Raw genomic sequence first — 21,327 nt, forward strand, 5'->3', positions numbered from 1 at the left:
TATCTAGGAATCCCTTTTTCAGAATGAGTTGTTTTTGTAATGCAGAAAAAACATGTACCCTGGCTCACCTAGTTTCCGAATGTTCAAGTTTCAATGAGGAGAGAAAAATGGATTAAACCACTTCTTATATTAGGAGGCATGGTCCAAGAGCTGTGAGGTTGCATTCATTAACAAATCAGATCATGCCCAAGATTATGCCTATATACCGTATATACTCAAATATAAGCTGAGTATTTCCAGCACATTTTTACACTGACAAAAATCATTGAGTATATATTCGAGTATATATGGTAATTGAAATAACTTCTTTTAAACAGCCTGCTGAGGCTAGCCAATCATTACAATGCATTTTGCATTTGCAAAATGTATTGCAATGCTGAGGAAGTTAGCCCACAGGAAAGCATGTTTTTTGGGGGGGGAAACATTTCCTGGCCAAGCATTAAAAGTTTTTCCTTTTTGAAAATCTTCTGTTTGGCCAGGAAAGTATATAAGGCTAGGGGTCTTCTTACCTGCCTTCAGTTGCTGGCCTCCTGGCCTGTGCTGCTCTGACTGTCACAGTCTGACCCCCAGAGAGTGTGTTGCTGGATGGATGGATGGCTGCTGCGCTGAACATTTGGTGGATCATCGCTGGAGAAGACATCAACGGTTTGACCGAGGGAATCTGATCTTTTTTTCCTCTTGCCTTCACTTTTCTTCTTCCTCTTCTTAATCACTTCTTCCAAACTATTTTTTTTTATTTCTGTAGGTGGGGTGGAGTGTGTTTTGTGGGTGCTTTGGGATTCACTGTTTCTTTCTCCTAGTGTTTCTTCTTTTATCTGAGGGGCAGCCTTCCTTGGCTTTTCTTCTTGGGGTTGCGTTGCTTTTAAAAGTTGATTTTTACAGTTCTTTATTTTAGTGTTTTGTTCTCGGGGGGCACTGTTGTTGTAGTTAGAGTTGTCCATTCTCCCAGTTTGGTAGCTGTTGTACTTGTTGTAGTAGGTTGCCAACTTTGGGTACTGTTGTTCTGCTCTGGTTTGCTGGCCTGGGGGTGGGGGCACTGTTTGGTTCTCCTGCCAGAGCTGTTCTCACAGAGCAGTTCTGTCAGAACTCTCTCAGGGTATCTGGCATGAGGAGAAGGGAAGGTAATTGACACCTGCTTTGAGACTCCTTTGGTTAGTGAAAAGTGGGATACAAAAACCAGCAGCTATTCATCCTCTTGACTTTTCTGTATTTGTTGGGAGGGTGATGGGAGAGCCTGTGATGATGGAGCATGGATTAAGTACTTAGGCCACACTGAGCTCCTCCACTGGAGGACAGTAGGGTAGGTTCCCACGATAATCCTGCTAAGGATTATCTTCTTTTGCATTTACAGAGCTAGTTTACTGTTTTTCTTTGAAGTAAATATTCAAAAACATTTAACCTACTAATGCCTCAATTAATGTAATCTTATTGGTATATATTTTTATTTTTGAAATTTACCAGTAGCAGCAATAATTTTTCCCAGGTTTTTTGGGGGTAAAATTAGGTGCCTCAGTTTATATCTGGGTCAGCTTATACTAGAGTATATACGGTAGTTCCAAAACCTTCGAGACATAACAGTGACTTCTATCAGCTGCATTTGGTTCTCCAACTGTCTCCTTTCTTAGACTGTGATGTGGCCACGCTGATCCACACTTTTGGAACCTCACTGCTAGATTACTGTAAGGCGCTCTACACTGAACATCCCTGGACGACAACCTGAAAACTGCAATTGGTCCTAGATGCAATAGCATGATTATAGTCAGAGGCCAGCCAATAGGAATTTATATTCATTTTGAAAGCTACCCTGGCTGCCAATTTTTCCAAGGTCAAGGTGTTGGTTATGATCTTTAAAGCCCGTTATGGTATGGGACCTGCATATTTAAAGCAACATCTTCCATATATTCTTGTGAGCCCAGTATGGTCTTCAGACTGCCACCTGATGGCTGTTCCCAAACAGGAAAAACTTGTTAGGTGAAAACCTGTTAGGCAGTAGCCTGCCTAGCAGTAAGCAGTGCCCAAGGAGAAAGAACCCCCCTTGGGGATCTTCGAGAAGCACAGTAAAGCTTGTTTGTTTTCCAGGGCTTTGATAATGTGAACAGCATATTCTTTTGAACGGTATTAGAGGGGTTTTTAAAAATTTATTTGGTTTTAATTTATAATGTTTTAGTTATTACTTGTAAGCGACTCTGAGGAAGAGCAGGATATAAATATTTATAAACAAAATAAAAAAGATACAGAAATTAGCTAAGATTCTGAGATGGCTATAACTTTACCATCTGAGTCATTCAATTGTTCTCAACAGTGTCAACCTAAGGCCTCAGCCAGATTAAACAGCACTGGGGCAGGGGGGAGTTCTTAAAAATTAACAAGCTCTAATAGACATCTAGTATGCTATCCTGCTTCAAAATAAGGAGTCGCCAGAACAGAGTCCTGATCCGTTTCTAAGCATTGGGTTGGAACCACAGAATGTTTTCATGGATAGAGGGATAGCCTGTAGCCACACTATTCTGAGGGGGTCGCTTGTGCCCTGTGTGTATCATTTCATGGGGATTTGGGACTGCAATGGAAGGGGAGAAAATCCCACTGTAGAGAAGAAATCCTTCCATTTGCACAAACACTCCACTGGATCTAAGCCACTAATCTTGAACCTAGGAATGCACAAAAACATTTTCCAAGTGTTCTATAGCACTATGCAAACATCTTCAGCTCAGAAAAGAATGTAGTCCAATCTATCAATCAATATACAAAGACTCATTCCACTAAGAGTTTACTACAGGTTAATAAACTCTCCATAGACTATACATTAATTAGTAACATATGCTATGTGACCTCTATTTATCTACCTCTGCTTCACAATAAATTCTATAAAATTCTTGTTGTACACGCTGATGAAAAAATAAATGGTAGGTAAAGTAGAATGAATGTAATGTATCACTAACCATCTCTGCATCAAGGGAAGGAAAAACATCCCAAGTATGCAGGCTTCCCCCATTCACATCAGTGATAGAGGCAACTCCTCCCAAGCAACGGGATGTCACCTTGCCACAGAGAAATACTGTAAGCATGCAGTGGGCCTCACATAGAACTCACATATGGATGAATACTGAGAAACTAATGCCTTGTAAAAACTGATCGGTTAACAGGCTTTCACAAGTAAGGTTTCTGTATACGTCTGAAGCAGCCTTCTGAGAAAGAGGCAAAAATGTACTCCTATAGCGCTCATTTGCTCCCAACGCAGCCACGCCATGGGGCGGGGAGGCGCGGGGATCAGAGCGCCAGTGGAGGTGTGCGCCCGCCAGCATGCTGATGCCTGCGCCTCCCACCCTACGGCACAGTGCTGGCTACGTCGGGAGTGAAAGGCCGCTTTGGGCGCCGAAACATTTCTCTGTTATTCATGTTTCTTGCAAACTCTAGCCAGTGTGGTACAATGGCAAGAGAGACACATTCTATCTGGAGAGTTGGGTTTGATTCCTCACTCCTCTACATGCAATAAGCTGGTTGACCTTGGGCCAATCATTGTTGTCACAGAGCTGTTTTTGCAAAGCAGCTCTCTTAGAGCTCTCTCAGCCCCAACCACCTCACAGGGGTGTCTGTTGTAGGGAGAGGAAGGGCAAGGTGTCTGTAAGTTGCTTTGGGACTCCTTTAGGTAGAGTATAAAAAACTACCTCATCTACTTCTTCTAGCAGAAATAATTATAACTAAAGCAATAAAAGAAAGTAAAAAAAAATTTTCCTGCACGCACTAGTTCAAACAGTAAGAGGAATATTTTCCTTGAAGGGATACTTAATATGTAAGTCGTTTACTAATCTAACAAAGTGTAAGAATCAGACTGAACAGACTACCCATACCTCATCCTAAATTTTCTAGGTTAAGCACAATAACTAATTGATTGCCATGCTAGACTTCGGTACCATGAATAATACCTGTGACAACACTGTTTACATCAAACCTGCAGCAGAAAAGTCCAGGTATAAAAATCAATCTAGCATAAAATCAGGGGGAATCCTATATACATTTAGCAGTAAAGTATCTCTCATAATATACGTGTAGATTATGGAATATTTGCCCTACGCACCTCTCCTAAAATAGTTGCAGACTAAATTCCAATGCCACCTCAGATTTAAAGCTCAATAACATTGATATGCTGCCGTTCCTGCATAACTGGGTTGCCTTAAATATAACATCTCTTCACAGGATACATTTCCATATATATGTGTGTGTGGGAGCTAATGTGAAGCCAGTAGAGAAACTGTCACAAAAACAGGATAAAAGTAGTAAAACAATAAGATAATAACAATCAACAATTAAAAAAAAACAGTCCTCCTAAAATACATACTCAGCTCAACAGGCCCATCCCAGCTTAATGCCTCAAGGTAGGTGCTTGGAGGAGGGACCCCACAAATCTTCCTTACCCTGCCCTCAACCAAATGCTTGGCTGAAGAGCTCTGTTTTGTAAGCCTTGCAGAACTGAGATAGCTCCGACAGGGCCCTTAGCTCTTCCGGGAGTTCATTCCACCAAGCAGAGTCCTGGCCCTGGGTGAGGCAAGATGTACCTTGCACGGGCCAGGGGTCACCAACCAATTCGTAGAATGAAGAGCTCTGCAAGGAGTTTGCAAGGAGCACAAGGAGCAATTTCCCAGCATATCAGCATATGAGGCTGCCTTGAATCACGTCACTGGTCCAGTTACTCCAGCATTGTCTGCTCAAAGGCAGTTGCTCTCTCAGTGGTTAGAATATCAGATTCTTGGGGACTCAGGCACAAAACCCCCACTCTGACATGGAAGCTCGCTGGTTACCTTGGTCCAGTCACACACACTCAACCTAACCTACCTCACACAGGGGAAACTACTCTAAAATGAGGCAGCTTGTGAAAGGGTCAAATCCCTTTGGGAAGCTTGGGGCCTATTTAAAGCTACAATACTGGAAACTCAGATAAAATGTATACTGCAGGTCAGGAAAGATACAAATAGGTATTTTAAAAGGCATGCAAAGTAATGGAGGCAGTAAAAGGTAAGGATTCCTTTAAGCAGTGGAAGACTAGTCCAAGTAAGGTAAATAAAAGGGAGAAGAGACTTTGGCAAATAAAATGCAAGTCAATGATCAGACAGGCAAAAAGGGACAATGATGACCATATTGCAAAAATACACACACACACATAAAGATCAACAATAGCAATTTCTTCAAATATTTAAGAAGCAGAAAACCAGCCAGGTAGGCAGTGGGATGACCTAAGGGAGACAGGACTAATAAAGGATGATAGAGACATAGAAGAGAAGCTGACTGCATTTTTGCCTCTGTCTTCATGTGCTAGATCAGAGATGCTTGCCCACTCCAGAACTGTCAATTTCAGGAGGGATATCAAAAGACCTGAGGTGATGAGACAGGAGGTCCTATGACAGATGAACAAATTAAAAACTGACAGATCACCAGGCCTAGATGGTATACATCCAAGAGTTCAGCAAGAATTAAAATGTGGACTTGTGGATCTCTTGAATATGCAACCCATCACTAAAATCTGCCTCCATTCCCCAGGAATGGAAGGTAGCTAAGGTACCTCCCCCCCCCCATCTTTAAAAGTTCCAGAGGAGATCCAAGAAATTATAGGCTGATAAGCTTAACATCCATACTGGGTAAACTGGTGGAATCTATTATTAAAGATAGAATTAGTAGGGACATTGATGAACAAAAGCTACTGAGGAATATTCAGCATGGGCCATTGAGCAGACGGTTGGACTAGATGGCCTGTATGACCCCTTCCAACTCTCATGATTCTGCAAGAGAAGATCTTGTCTCACTAACCTTTTTGATTCAGGTGGGTAAGTCATGCTGGTCTGAAGCAAAAGAACAAAGTTGGAGTCCAGTGGCACCTTTAAGACCAACAAAATTTAATTTATATCCAGAATAAAGCTTTATTGGTCTTAAAGGTGCCACTTGACTCAAACTTGGTTCTAACATTTTAGAGTTCTTTCACTGGGTAAGCAACGTGGACAAGGGTGATCCAGTTAATGTTATTTAGGTAAAAGCTTCCAGAAAGCCGTTAATAAAAGTTCCTCATCAAAGGTTCCTAAGGAAACTCATCAGTCATGGGATAAGAAAACAAGTGCTCTTATGAATTAAAAACTGGATAATTAATAGGAAACAGAGTGCATATAAATAGGCAGTTTTCACAGTGGAAGGTGGTAAGCAGCAGGGTCCTGCAGGGCTCAGTACTAGGTCCAGTGCTTTCTAATTTGTTCATGAATGATTTGGAGTTGGGAATTAGCAGTAAAGTGGCTAAGTATGTGGATGACACTAAGTTTTTCGGGGCAGTAAGAAACAGGAACATCCGTGAAGGGCTCCAGAGGGATGTCAAAACTAAATGAGTGGGTATCAATGTGGTAAAATAGATTCAATGTGGCCAAGTGCAAAATAATATACATTGAAGCCAAAAATGCTAACTATAAATGTATGTTGATGGGGTCCAAACGATGGTAACTGACCAGGAGAGAGATCTTGTTGGGATTATTAAGAAGGGGATTGAAAACAAATCAGTCAGCATCATAATACCCTGTATAAATCTATCATGCAGCCTCATTTAGAATACTGTGTACAGTTCTGGTCACCATACCTCAAAAAAGATATTGTCGCACTGGAAACGGTACAGAAAAGAGCAACTAAAATGATTAAGGGAATGAACACCTTTCCAATGAAGAAAGGTAAAATATGCTGGGTCTTTGTGGAGAAACGATGACTATGGGGTGACTTGATAGAGGTTTACAAAGTTATGCATGGGATGGAGAAAGGAGATAAGTACTTTTCTCCCTTTCTCACAATACAAGAACTCGTGGGCACTCAATTAAATTAATGAGCAGTAGGTTTAGAACAGATAAAAGGAAGTACTTCAGGTAATTAACATGAAGAATTCACTGCCACAGGAACTGGTGGTGGCTACAAGCACAGACAGCTTCAAGAGGGAACTGGATAAACATATGGAGCAGATGTCCATGAGTGGCTATTAGCAACAACATAAAAATGGAACACTATGTCTCAGACATGCTCTGTAGTCTTGCTGCCTGGGGACTAACAGTGTGAGGGCTTCAGGAATTCTGGCCCTGCTAGTGGACCTCCTGATGGTAACTATGTTTTAGAAACACATGTGTGACACAGAGTGTTGGACCGGATGGGCCACTAGCCTGATCCAATATGGTTTCTCTTTTGTTCTTATTTATTTACTTAATTTACATACTACCTTTCTCCATCATGGGGAACTTACAATGTTCTCTCCTTCATTTTAACCTCACAGCAATCCTGTAAGGTATGTTTAGGCTGAGAAAATGTGTGATTCATCCACAGTAACCCAGCAAGCTTCTGTGGCAAACTAAAGATTTGTACCTGTGCCACCAAGATCCTAGTTCAACACTGTAACAACTACACCTCAGTGGTTGTTGTGAGGATAAAATGGAGATCAATAAAAGCTGCTTCTGGTCCCTGCTGGTAAGAAAAGTGAAGCATAAATGAAGAAATGAACAAATATTTCCCACTCCTGCAGCCTGAGATTCTGGAAATGCTAGGAACTAAATGCTGCACAGCAGGTTTAATAATACAAATCATTCCAAAGCCACAGTGCCAACACTAAGAATGCCCTGCTCTGTGGTCTAGCAATGATAATTTATAGTGGGGAAGGGGAATAAATTGTTAAAGGTCAAAACAATGTCAACATACAATACTTTGCACTTGTCCACTGATAGTGACAAAGATGTGTTGTGAATAGCTAAACAAATAAATTGTTCACTGGTCTCCAACAGCACCATTCCTAGTATCAATACTACAAATTGAATCCCTTTTTCGTGGTACTAACTTCACTGCACAGTCTCCATCACCATCACCATCTACATAAAAGCCCTTGGTGAATATCCAGCATACATTATCCTACCTACCCACCCAGAAAATTTATTCATAGTAAAAAAAACATCTGCAACACTTTGCACCCATAATGCATACATTCTTTCTCTCATACATCCACATAACATCCTGGAGGATGCCCAACCTGTTCTGCCTTTGAACTCACACTTCTTGTGCTTTACATATTAATTCTTCTCCCAAGTGATCACACCCTGATGATTATCCTCCCCACACCCTGTCCTGTACTAGCATCTCAGGATGACTCCCCAAACTGTCCTCACACCCGGAAATTACCCATACATTATTCCCTCCGGTCCCCATACTTTTTCCCAATTCATCCCACTGGAGCTCGGTGTGGGCTCAAACACACAGGGGAAACGCAACGACCCCCCAGCCGCATGCACATTTCTTTCTCTCCCCTATTATTCTCGCCCAGCCTCTCCTCCCACCCCAGCCCAGGGTTGTCTCCCTCGTCTAGCATTCCCACATACACACCCGCCCATGGATTTCACGCCGTCCATAATGCTGCTCGGGTAAAATCGGGTCTCCCCTGTCCTCCACCCGGCTGGACCCGACCGCCTCCTTCTCCCCGGGGCGCGCTCAAGGCCTATCATCCTTGCGAGAGGCCTGGTCCTCCTTTGCCCAGCTCGGCCGCTCGCTCCTCTCCCTGCAGCTCGACTAAGGAGGAGGCCGGGGGTCGAAGCGCGGCCTAGAGCCGCTCAGGGGCCGTGGCGGGCCCGGTTGCCGCTCCTGGGGCGCGCTCCCTTACCCTGCATGCTGCTGACTGCCGTGTGCGCCGCCTGGGACCCGCCGCCAGGGCCGGAGCCAGAGCCGGGACTGGGGCTGGGAGCCGCCATTGTGCAGCGCGCCACTCGCGAAGGAAGGAGGGAGGGAGGGACGGAGGGAGGAAGGGAGGGAGGGACGGATGGGTGGACGGACGGCGGGAGCGAGGGAAGGAGGGAGGCTGCAATGCAGCAGGAGCAGCGCAGCGGATCGACCCCCCTCTCCTCCCCGTCCCGCCCGCTCGCTCCCGCCTCAGCCTCAGGCAGCTGGCGGGACACCAGAGCCCCGACTCGGGACAACCGGCGCCAGACTCTCGCGGGCCGACAGACCCACGGCACCGCCAGTCCCCCTCCGCTTCCCTCTGCCGTTCCCTCCCACTCTCACGGCGCAAAGATAACCCCTCCCCGGCAGCGGGGGGAACGGATGATGCCTCTGGCTTCTTCGCCCAGAAACGCAAACAGGGCTGGCGGGAGGAAGGAAGGAAGGAAGGAAGGACGAGGGATTTTCTCTGGGTCTCAGCTTGCCCAAGTTTCCCTCCGCCGCAGCGCTGGCCGCCTGAGGCACACGCACCCTGCTTAAGATAAGCGGCATTGCTTGGCTTGTGGGCGCCAGGCTCAGCGGCCCCTGGCATGAGGTCCCTTCGGCACAGCGAAGATCCACAGGCAGGCAAGCAGCCAGCCAGCCTCCAACATCCAAGCCCGGAGCGGGATGAGGAAGATAAGAGCAGGCCTGTAGCCAGGGTGGTGCAAAAAGAGGCGGGGGGCCCTCCAGGCTGCACAAGGGATTGCTGTGAAATCTCTCACCAGTCCTTCAAGGGTCAATACTCCATGTAAAGGAAAAGGATGGAGTTGAGGTGAAAAAGTATGCATCTTCCAAGGTCCAGCATCTTTCCAAGTGTGAATTCTCAATGTCACTGGCTAGAACAGTTAGCAAGGCTGAAGAGTCTTGATTTAAAAAGCTGGGTGGAGGGGGGATGTTGGAATGAAACAGCAAAAACGAAATAAAGCAATGAAGGGGTAAATAGGTTGTAGCAAACCCAGGAAAGGCATTTCTGTAGAACTCTTATTGCCAGGGAAATTAGTTTTGACAGAACAGGAAACAAATAATAAGGAATGTAGGCCAAGAGCTAAGGGAACACAAGTCTTTTACTTATATACGCTGCCTCACAGGAATCTTATTCACAGGGGAGAATTGTGAGGTTTCTGGGAAAGGATCCCTTACCTGAGGGCAGCTCAGGATCATGTCACTGTTGCTCCATCCTATGTATATTCACTTAGAAAAGAATCCTACTCACAGACTGACTGTATGCATTTTGTTTATTATTTTACAATTCACCTTTCTTACTGCTACTGAAAACTGATTACTTAAGTCAGTGCAATCAGACAGATGAGCCATCTAATAAACTGTTACAACAATTTGAAATGGAGCAAAAATCATTAGACATGATACGTCAAACAATGCAAGAAATGGTATTCCAAAAGTAGAAAGCAATGTGCTGAGCACAGAAATGCATATAGCAAACATTATAAAACAAAGTTTTAGTCCAGTGTCACCTTTAAGACTAACTAGAAAAATCATGAATGTTTGGCATGGTCAGCGGCAAAAAGAAATGTGGTCACCAAAGGATAAAATGGCTCGACACGATCCAAGCTGACACAGGGATGACCATGAACCAACTAAAAGAAGCGGTCATTGACAGAGACATATGGTGGAAACTTTCCTTTGGAATCGCTGAGGGTTGGACATGACTGAACGGATGACATCATCAATTTTTATCCAGGGTATAAGCTTTCATGTGTATGCAAATGTTGTCATGCTCACAAAAGCTTATACCTCAAATAAAACTTTGCTGGTCTTAAAGGTGTCGCTGGACTCATTTTGTTCTGCTGCTTTAGATTGATATGGCTGCAATCCTGAAACTATAATATATAACATACAATATTCCAATACAGTCTTGTTCCTTTTATAATAGCTCCTCCCTAAACCATTCCATTATCATATAGCCCTATTACCTTTATAGAAAGCCTTCTTGAACCACTCTGTTGTACAATAGCTTGCAGAATGAGTAAAGTGTAGAAGTTCTACTGACTTCTTCAGAAAGGCCATTAGGCAAGATGGAGCCAAAACAGAAAAAGTATACGTTTTAACATTTGTTGATCTTACTCATTTGTTATGTAGGTTATGTTACCCATTAGAAGGCTTGAGCTAGTGATCTAGTTCCGTTCAATTTGTAGATAATGGTTAAAAGTTTTTGATAACTGTGATGTGCATATTGGGAATCTTATTTAGCATTAGTTTAATAACCTAATCTTGTAAGAAAATTGACATAATCCTAGTTTTAATCCTAGTTTGTAATCCTAGTTTGTAATCCTAGTTTTAATGCATTGCATTAAAAAATTAAAAAATAATCCTAGTTTTAAAAAATTAAAACTAGGATTATGTCAAAAAATTGACAAAAAATTGACATAATCCTAGTTTTAATCCTAGTTTGTAATCCTAGTTTGTAATCCTAGTTTTAATGCATTGCTTACAAGATTTCTCAAGGAATTTGATTACATTGTTTTATACCATGTAATCCACCTTGAGTCTCAAGTAGAAAACTGATATATAAATAAAGAAATAATAATGAGCTGACCACCACTGTACTCATTTCCCTGCCTCCTAAAAAAGTTCTGTCTATGGCCCTAGCCCTGTTTATCATTGTACATTACTGTGCAGCAGTTCTCAATGTACAAAGTTTTGTTTGTTTTGATTTATTCTAGGCTATATGATGTCATTTAGGTAGAGAATGGATAAATTTGCATAGCATGGTAAAAATATGGAGCTTATGTTTTAAAGCCAAACTATATACTTCCTGCTCCTATAAACAGAGATGCTAGTGATTTAATGATAAATAAGTATGTCTTGATACAGGCCACCATCAGGAACAATCTGAGCTCAAGAAAAACTGTAGGTACACTATTGAAGGTTTGGGAGTGTGTTTTATCTACAGCAGTGGTCCCCAACCCCTGGGCCGGGGACCGGTACTAGTCCGTCAATCAGTCGGTACCGGGCTGCGGCTCCTCCTCGTCCTCCTCCCTGGCTGCTGTCTCGGAGGCTGCCCTGCCACTCTGCCACCGGCTCATCTTTGGTGCTCTCCAGTGGCCACCATGGCTGGGGCTCCCCCTTGGCGTGGGAGCTGCTGCTGGCAGTGCCCCCCCAGCAGGCAGCGGGAAAACAAGTGGAGCAGGGGCTCAGGCGGCGGCGACGTCCCTCAGCAAAAGACTCCCCCCCCCCCCAGGCCTCAGTAAAATTGTCAAGCGTAGACCTGTCCCCGGTGATAAAAAGGTTGGGGACCACTGATCTACAGCACATACCTGGGACATGTTGAACATAAGCCAAACATGTTAGCCTCATTGCTGTTCCTCATCATTATCATTACTCTGCATAAATTGAAATTATTACTTAGAACACAGCCAATACTTTGTTGTGGACCATTGCTCCTCCATTGACAATGGTAGAGCAAATTATTTTAAGCCAAGTTTCCCACCACTGCTGATCATTTCACTAAAGACCGTGATAAGGTTAAAGAACCCCATCAATTCACAGAACACTTTTGGAAAATACTGCTGGAGAAAGAAACATAGTTCATATTGTGATATGTAAAGATTACATGTATCTATTTTGCTGTGTAACACTGTGAACTTCCTGCAAATTGTAACGCTTAAGCAAATAAATATGCTACCTTCAGACTATCATTTACTATTGTTGCTTCTATCCATGTGGCTAAAACATTTCATGTCATGCTGTATGCTTGCATGTGACAAAATGAATTCTGACCCACAAATGTGTATGCCCAAATATGGGGGGGTTTTTTTGCTTTTAAGGTGCCACAACATTTTTGCTGCAACAGCTCCATGTGGCTGCTCACCTGAAATGTAGATCTAAGACTGCAGTCTGAAATACCCTCACAATTGCAATAACTGGACCTTAATTCTGAGTAAACATGGTCAGGGGTCTACTTTGTGAAGTGTACATTTTATGTCCGGTGAACAATCTGGAAGGAAATTGTGGAGCTGCTTAGATACTATTTTTTTTAAAACTGAAGTATAATGTTTTCTTGGGTCAGGAGCTCACTTCAGCACAGGGTTATATAATGCATCTAAGTAAAAGTGCTCTAGTCTAGTCCACCAAAATCTAGATGCCACAATGGACCTGTTAGCGCAAGATTGGTGGCGTGAGTGCGTTTGCTACCTAACAGCTACTACTACTCTTCGGCTGAGCTACCTATTTCAAAAGCCTACTGCCCCCTTCATACGGCGTTGCAAGTGTGGGCGTTGCTTCGCCGTGTTGTGGCTGGAAGACGGCGCCTGTTGATTGGAGCCCTGGCGCTTCGGCCGCCGGGGGGGGGGGGGGGAAGGAGGCGGTCTCAGGCCTGGAGCGCAGCGAGTAGAAGCGGGCGATGGCGTTTCTTGCCGACTCCTCGACGGAGGCTGTCCCAGGCTCCGTGTCCGCATCCTCGGGGGCCGCTAGCAGGCTCTGGAGACTCAGCAACTTCCTCATGGCTGTCTTCTTCGGGCTAGCGGGGGCCGTGCAGGTCGGGGTCTGCCCTGTGGGGGGTGTTGGGTGGACAGCAGGATAACTTTGATCATGGTTCTAATGGCGATCTGTACCGTTCAGGATGTGGCCGTGTCACATGCACGGAATTACGGGAGATAGTTTTTTCTTTAAAAGGGTATGTTTCCCGAGAGTGTTTTGCCGGCAAGTATTAGAGCAGGAGGCTTTGCGCCTGAATAATGGACTGGCTTGCTTCCTATGTAAATGTTGAGTTGTAAATAAAAGGTAAGTCTAAATAAGACAGCTTATGCTCCTTTGTAATACTAAGGAGATTCCACTGAGCTTTGTGGTGTCCTTTGTGTTATAATGATTATGGTTATTAATAAGGAAATCACTTCTGAGGAAGATCAACTATGAAATGGGCCTACATCTGCCATATTTGCCGGCATATAAGACGACTGGGCATATAAGACAACCCCCCAACATTTCCACTCAAAATACAGTACTTTGGGCCACTATGGGCAGCTATGTCTATCCCAACTGAAGTGCACCCGGCGTATAGGACGACCCCCCCACTTGGAGGCATGTTTTTCAGTGGGGAAAAGTAGTCTTATATGCCAGCAAATACTGTAGATACTTGTCATATTATTACTATAATCACAAGGGTGAGCGTTTTCTACATTTGGAATACAGGCTCACATAATTGTGATATGTTCCCCCTGTCATCTGTGTAATATGTAAGGGCCGTGTGTGTTTTTATTTATAAAACACTGTGGCCATAAATCACATTGAGTGTTATGGCATTTGTAAAGGATGTCACTGAACAGTAAGCAAATAGGCTTGTTTTGCTCTGAAATGCTGTAGAGAAAGTATTAAAAGTGGAGATATGTAAACACCAAAGTAAACCCTTACCAGAAATGTCTTCATTGATATATCAGTCATATTTCCTAGAATTTCCAGTGCATTCCAAATGTCTGCATTCATCGTCAGTAGATCCCTGATTACTTTCTACACTACAGCTTGGTGTAGCAGTTAAGAGTAGTGGCCTCTTACATAGAGAACTGGGTTTGATTTCTGTCTCCTCCACATGCAGCCAGCTGCGTGATTTTGGGCCACTCACAGTTCCCTACCTCACAGGGTGTCTGCTGTAAGGAGAGGAAGGGTAGGTGATTGTAAGCTGCTTTGAAACACCTTTGGGTAGTGAAAAGCAGGGTACAAAAAAAACCCCAGCTCTTCTTTGTCTACCTTATAGTGCTAAGGTTTCTAGCATCCTTGTAGGAAAGGGGGGAAATGATCTGTTGAGGATATACAAAAGGACTGAGTATTCTGCATACGACATGTTTTCTATTTCACAAATCTGATTTGATAATGAATTAAGCAAATGAAAGTATTTAAATGCTCAGATTTAACTGGTTTATTGATCAGTGGAAAGACTTTTTATGCTGCAGAAATAGGTTAGTGTTTGATTTTGTTCCCTGCCTTCTTTGTTTCAGGTCAATGACCCTGATCCAGGTCTTTGGATAGTGAGTATTAACTGAAATGCTATTTTAATGGTGGCGAGCTTAACATTGGGACAAGTGTTGAAGTCCTATTGCCTAGTGGGAGCCCTCCTTTCTTTACATAATTCTGCCAGGAGGGGTGTGCAATGGCATAGTGTATCCCAGTCTCATTGGATCTTAGAAGCTAAGTAGAGTTGATAATTGAATGATAGACCACCAAAGAACACTTTGTAGAGGAAAGCAGCAACAAACCCCCTCAGCTTAATCATTTGCCTTGAAACTTCATCATCTGTTACTTGCTAGCACAGCACTACACACGCACAGAGATACCAAGTAACATGTGACTTGAATCATCAGGCTGCATAATTTTATACTTATCTTTAGTGATAAAATGGTCAATTCTACCAGCAGAATCTTTCTCTTTATGAATAGCTTTGTGATCAAAGGGCACTTGTGTGAACAAATGAAAGCCCTCTTATGCTATTTAGTTCCTTTATTGCTGCCTCCTTCTGTAAGTCCTTAACTAAACAATAGTACACAGTGAATATCTAACAAACAGAAACAAAATCTAGATACAAAAATGCTTACTATATCAATATCAATATTTAGTAACAATCACTAAACGTGAATGTTTGTATACATCATAAAAATTCCAAATGATATAGTCCTTTTAGCTGCCAAATAATACCCTTCAGCTAGCCAAATGTCCTGCATGCAACACAAATATGTAACACAGTACTCTAGTTCCATTCCAAAGAGCAATCGATAATAAGTATGCACATTAAAGTAACAAGTGCAGCTTTGTTACAATTTTTCCTTTTGTTTGCACAATGCCTATCAGTGTGTTTCCAGACAGCACCTGTTTCACTGAATACACTTCTTCATGTGTCACAACGCTGAACAGTCAGGAAAGAAGCTTGACAAACATAGTATTACTATTTCTGTGACCAGCAGGCTCTCCCTCACTACTGTATGTTATGGCAATGTGACTAGGGTATATTGACTTCTCTTTACTCCTGCCTTAGTTTATTTATTATGTTTTGCTTTCAGGTTGCCTACACTGTGCCTGCAGCTCTCACATTGGTTATTAGTCTTAATCCACCAAGTGCAGGTACAGTACAGATACATTAAACAGATTCTCTCAATGAACCCCAGTAGTGTTAGGCCTCAGTGTGCTGCATTTCTTCTTTGCTGTTTATGTTAACATTTCCTGGTTTGATTAGAAGTAGGGGGGAAAGAACAATCCCCACAGTTAATTTCCCATATTGGTAAGTTGAACCACACTCTTACTACTGTTTATCATTTAGGTAATACACTATAAGGGGGGTGTCCAAACTCTGGCCCTCCAGATGTTCATGAACTACAATTACCATGAGCATGTTGGCAGGGGCTCATGGTAGTTAGAGCCCATGGACATCTGGAGAGCCACAATTTGGACACCTCTGTACTATATCATATTCATTATCCAGGGTTATTACAATTGTCTTCCAATGTGTCCTTTTAATTCTTTTGAACCTGTTATAATTGCAACTCATTTTATTCCAAGTCTTTTCATATTTCTTTTCCTCCTTACACTTATGATGCTCTTCTGGCTTTTCTAGATTTTCCACTTGGGATATGGATTATTTTTAATGTCCTTTTTTAGTCGCAACTCATATTCTAATTATTTTAATTTTTCCCCTCAACACTTGTTCTTCTGTTTTTTCACATTTCCTACTTAACATAAAAATTTTTAAAGAGCTGGGGCGATTTCCACATTAGGAGCTTGTTTGAGCCTCGCCTTGGATTTCCTTTGGATGCTCTGAGTCAACTCTAGCCTTTCTGCATTTGGGCTTTCCTCCCCTCATTTCCCAGGCTGAAATTCATGGTATGCTTTCTGCACTGCCTCCCATCATGCTTTGTTCCTTGTCCCTCTTAAAAAAAAATTTCTAATGGTGAATGGTGAATTCTATAATTTCCTGACAACTTTCTCCTACATTTTACATCCTTATCTGAAGTCTCTTCTGCAAGTCACTACTGGAATTAAGTTGCCTTGATAGTTTTTCTCCTGTTTTCTGCAATGTAAAATAATTCCTACATATACTAATTATTTGTTAATCTTTTAAGGTATTTGGTACCTGCATGATTCTAATTTAGTGATCTCTAATGTATTCCAGCTACACAGGGTTTTTTTTCTTTTGGATTGCTCTCTTCATTGTTGAATGTAATCTGCAGAAGAGATCATCCAAGAAAAAAATGAATTATTAAGGTGTGCATTTTATTTTAATTTGTATTTATTTCTTACTACATTTCTTAGATAACATTGTATGGAGGAGTCTATCAGATCTTCACTCAGTTGCGTGTGTTGTTGGTTCTGCCATTTTGGGATACTCTTTGTTGTCAAATGCTCAAAAGAACATCTTGCATGAAGAAGAAGGCAGGTAAGTTATTAAGTCTTTTTTTGCTCCAATTCCACATTATTGACATAAACAGAGGCATCCCATCTGTAGCAGCTGTCTCTAGCATGTTCCCATTCATGAAAGAATCTGTGCCACTCATTAAAAAACGCCAATTACATTTCTAGCCCTTGTGAGGGGACAATAAGGATGTACCTAGCAATACCATCTGAAGGACAGTAACATCCCCATAGGTCCATGGAAGTCAACAACGTGACTCTGATTACGGCTACCTTGTATGCTGTGTGCCCTAAAGAATTAGAAGGCATACAGAAGGAACAGGGTAAGCATACTTGTGTTGACCAGGTAGATGGTGAAGTAAGCTATCTGCAGATGGATACCTGAAGTGCACAACAATGGCATTGTGCTGATCGTCTAAGACACAGCGTAGGTTTTAAATCTTTTTATCATTAGAAAGTATAATTGATTTGTAAATCTAACTTTCTGGTGTTTTTCTGTAAAAAATAGTTAAGTTGGACAATGATAAGGGGCTTTTTAATATACATAAATGAGGCAGGATCCTCCTTCCTGTGTGCCAGTAAAAGACTGGTGGTGGAAAGTGTCTTCAAATTGCAGCCAACTCATGGCAGCTCTCGGGGTTTCCAAGGCAAGAGGCAGAGGTGCTTTGTAATTGCCTGTCTCTGGGTAGAAAGTCTTCACTTCCTTGGTGGTCTACTATTCAATTACTGACCAGGGCTGAACCTGCTTAAGCTCCGAGATCTGAGAGCATTGAGCCATCCAAAAGGGGTCTGGCTGAGACACTGACAGTCTAAGGCCATTGGTTTCAATGTAGCAACTCTGCACAGGATTGCCCAGTTGGTTGTTTTTCTCGGTGATTAGGAATTATGCCCTATATTCATGTTGGTGGTAGAAAGTTGGTACATGCTAGTTTATAAGATTAAGTATATAATCCACTGACCATATGACAAGCATGGAATCAAAGCATCTGACATCTACTGTGAGGTACTTAAGATCCTTTGCGCCTGTCAGATCTCTGTATCTTTTGGATCTAAGTTTAGTTACAGATGGATCTAATCAGATGATAGCTTTTCTAAGTATCGGAAGCTCACAGTGAATGCATTCAGTTTTTGTGTCCTACTCTGGTTCCTGATCAGACTAATTTTGCAGATTTCCAGCATACTTCTGAGCTTTACCCTTGAAAAGTCAAAACATGCACACAGTATGATCAGTCCTGCAGCAGTATGTATTTGACACACACGTCCCAAGTTTATTGGATAGTATATTCATGGGAAGTAAAATTCCAGCCTATACCTGCCATTTCTATGTGGTTTGATCATCTGCTTTATATTTTGTTAAAACATTCTATAGTATTGGGGTGGAGTGAATAGAACTTCAAATTAGGAATATTGACCAGAGATTCCTTTTTCGCCAACTGAACTCGCATCTGGTGTGTATAGATATTGAGCTTCCCATGTCCAATATGACTTCTACACTTGGCTTGAAGCAAAAATTTGCTCCCTTTGCTTCAGAGAAACCATCATATTATCTTCATAGTTATATTTCTATGTATTAATTAATAAATGTACTTACTCCTTTTTAATAGAGAATTATTTGGTCTGGTGATCATTACAGTGTGGATGAGCCTGTGTCGTAGTTCAGCAAGGTGAGTCTTTTAACCTGCTTGTTTCAGCTTATTCTTTATGGTACATGGCAGCCATATGCTTATTTTTGCAATGTACATTACTGCTTCTCCCTCAAATTGATTATGATTTTTTGATGCCCTGCTTCTTCCCAAAGACTCTGGTCCTACCACTACATTGAGCAAACTTTGGAGCCTTCTTCCGGAAGAGCTACTCATGTTGGAAGAAGGTTCCTTTCTCAACTTTTTTACCATTGAGAAACTCCTGAAACATTCCTTGAGCTTAGAGAAACCCCAGAAATGGCACAATCTCCAGGTCCATCGTTGGCCATTTGTGGGGGGGAGGGTTGGCATGACCATATATGCTCATATTACTTGATAAATGTTTACCAAATTAATATATATATATATTTAAAATTAATTAACTCTCACCCACTCAGGAAACCCTTCCAGGGCTGTCAGGAAACCACATGGTTTCACAAAGCCCTGGGTTAGAGCTGATGTCTACATGCCAGAGACTCAGAGCTGCTTTGTTTAGTATGAGAAAGGCAAGTTGTGTTTTTTATTTTCCTTCTATATACAAGAGAGATGCGACTCAAAAAAACATTTGGCAAAATACATATCTCCCTTCCATATATAGTGCTTATATATTGCATTTACCCCAGAGGTTCAAGGCAGGTTACAAGAAGATATGAACAGACAAATTCCAGCACAATCTTTTGGGATCCTGGAGTGAGAAATCCATTGTAGAAAACAGGATGAGTAAAAAAAGGAAGGTTAACACTAGGGCACAAGAAAACAGCACACAGAAAAACTGTTCACTGTTTACTGCCTAGTAAAAATAGCAATTTCTTTTGATCGGAAAATTAGAACAATTGTTTTTGAACAATTTTATACTTAAAATTTGCAAATAGCATGGCAATTCATATACCCTGTGTTGTCTGTATCTCTAATGTTTCTCTAAACTAGTAAGCCTAATGTACAATTGGGATTCAGCAAGAAAAGCAATTAAATCAAGCAAGGGTTATTTTCTGGGAATTCATGCTAAATCTTTTTGCATAAATACACCGATGAATATCTTCATTATGTGCAATGATTATGTACATATTTATCTAATCCAGCCAAACTAACTAGAGGAATGTTCGGGAGATAACTTACAGCTTGCTTCCAAGCATAATTTCAAAACTGCAAGGTGATATCCTATATTGTAGTAGATCAGTCATAAATCACTTCTGTAATACAATTTAATTGACTGTAATACAATTTTATATCCTCTATTATGAAGTTATTTTGTGCAAGGTAAAAATAATTTGCATTCCTTCCACCTGTCAGTGTTTGTATCGGTTGGATTTGATTTGCAGTTATTGAACTGCCAATGCTGTATCCTCCTTTTCTTCTTTTCCAGAAAAACCCTTGGAGGAGTTCATCTAGCTGTTGCAGTTTTTTTCTCACTTTCCCCCTTTATAATGTGGCTGTACATATATGTCAATTCAGAGATGCGGGCATCCTGGCCATCACACTGTAAAACTGTTATTTAAGGTGGAAATGAACCTGTAGAAAGCTCTGATCCCCATGAATAATTAATCAGCAATACCAATCAACAGGAACTGCAGAAGTGACCAACATGAGATCATTCCATGTGCATTAAGATACATAGTACAGGGCTATGTTAACAGCAGAGTCTTGGTACCTGTTATTGGACAAATATGACAGAAAGGATATGTCCTTGGAAGCTGATGAAGCCCAGAGGTGGCTCTGCTTAAGCCAGTGGAATTCAAAATAAACATTGCCTTGAAGGAGAATGATGTTGGTATTTGTTAGTGCAGTATAAATGAATGTACAAATGACTGAACAAGAATGCTTCGACAGAGTCTGCATGGGACAGTCATATGTATCCCTGCCTCCTCGAGTTTAACCTGTCTGCACAGAACATCCTAGTGCTTAATTAGTAAGTGTTGCTGGTGACCAAGATGAGGGCCTGTAAAAACAGCACTCTTCCACCAGGTCTGTGGTTGAGACCATGATGTCTGAAGTACAACTACGGGCCTCCCGCTACCCTACTCCTCATGTTTTCTCCCATGACGGTTCTCCCCCCTCTTGGCAGAAGTCAGAACTGCAGACAGAATTATTGAAGAGATATGGAGGCTGTGGAATTGGTGAATAACATTTTTTTTTAAACTGTCTTACGTTTTAATAAGATTTTAATGTTTATATGTTGTAAGCCGGCCTGAGCCTGCTTGTGATGAGGGGTGGCCTAGAAATCAAAATATAAATAAATAAAATATAAATAATTCATACCATAGTATTTGCTGTGTATGAGTGTAAAAGTTGGACAATGAAGCTGACAGGAAGCAGCTAGATTCATTTGAACTGTGGTGTTGGAGAGTTTCGGATACTATGGACTGCCAGAAAGACAAATAAGTGGATTGTAGAGGAAATCAAGCCTCTCCCTAGCCTCTAAAACGATTAAACTGAAGCTCTCCTGGGGTGTGGCTAAAGATGTCGTCCTGAGAGGGTGGCAGGGCATCTGCTCTGCTATCTCTGAAGCCTGACAGGGGTCAATTGTGCAAGCAATTGGCAGAAAAGAGGAGGG

The 21,327-nt window shown here is 42.0% G+C and overlaps 2 protein-coding genes across 10 annotated transcripts in view; one reads left to right on the forward strand and one right to left on the reverse strand.

The window, feature by feature from the left end:
- Window positions 1-9,370, reverse strand: part of MAP2K4 (mitogen-activated protein kinase kinase 4) — an 81,214-nt gene extending 71,844 nt beyond the window's left edge. The window contains exon 1 of one of the 8 annotated variants that reach the window (XM_077327576.1): window positions 9,235-9,370. In XM_077327576.1, the coding sequence (XP_077183691.1) occupies window positions 9,235-9,295 (61 nt within the window). In that variant the 5' untranslated portion in view covers window positions 9,296-9,370. Of the gene's footprint in view, window positions 1-8,376; window positions 8,615-8,650; window positions 9,029-9,234 lie in introns of those variants that run through there. The other 7 variants (XM_077327579.1, XM_077327574.1, XM_077327573.1 and 4 more) reach the window with 7 other exon arrangements.
- Window positions 9,371-13,057: 3,687 nt separating this feature from the next.
- Window positions 13,058-21,031, forward strand: TMEM220 (transmembrane protein 220). 2 transcript variants are annotated; one of them, XR_013229388.1, is made up of 7 exons: window positions 13,058-13,240; window positions 14,694-14,723; window positions 15,750-15,810; window positions 16,996-17,119; window positions 18,699-18,758; window positions 19,175-19,282; window positions 20,140-20,274. XR_013229388.1 is itself a non-coding variant. In XM_077327594.1 (6 exons), the coding sequence occupies exons 1-6, from the start codon at window positions 13,106-13,108 to the stop codon at window positions 20,270-20,272; spliced, it is 543 nt and encodes a 180-aa protein (XP_077183709.1). In that variant the 5' UTR covers window positions 13,058-13,105; the 3' UTR covers window positions 20,273-21,031. The 2 variants fall into 2 exon arrangements, 1 of the variants encoding a protein (XP_077183709.1); XM_077327594.1 differs by lacking the exon at window positions 19,175-19,282 and having other exon boundaries at window positions 20,140-21,031.
- Window positions 21,032-21,327: the final 296 nt, after the last annotated feature.

Source organism: Paroedura picta, chromosome 3 (genome assembly GCF_049243985.1).
Source record: "Paroedura picta isolate Pp20150507F chromosome 3, Ppicta_v3.0, whole genome shotgun sequence".
Taxonomy (NCBI): domain Eukaryota; kingdom Metazoa; phylum Chordata; class Lepidosauria; order Squamata; family Gekkonidae; genus Paroedura; species Paroedura picta.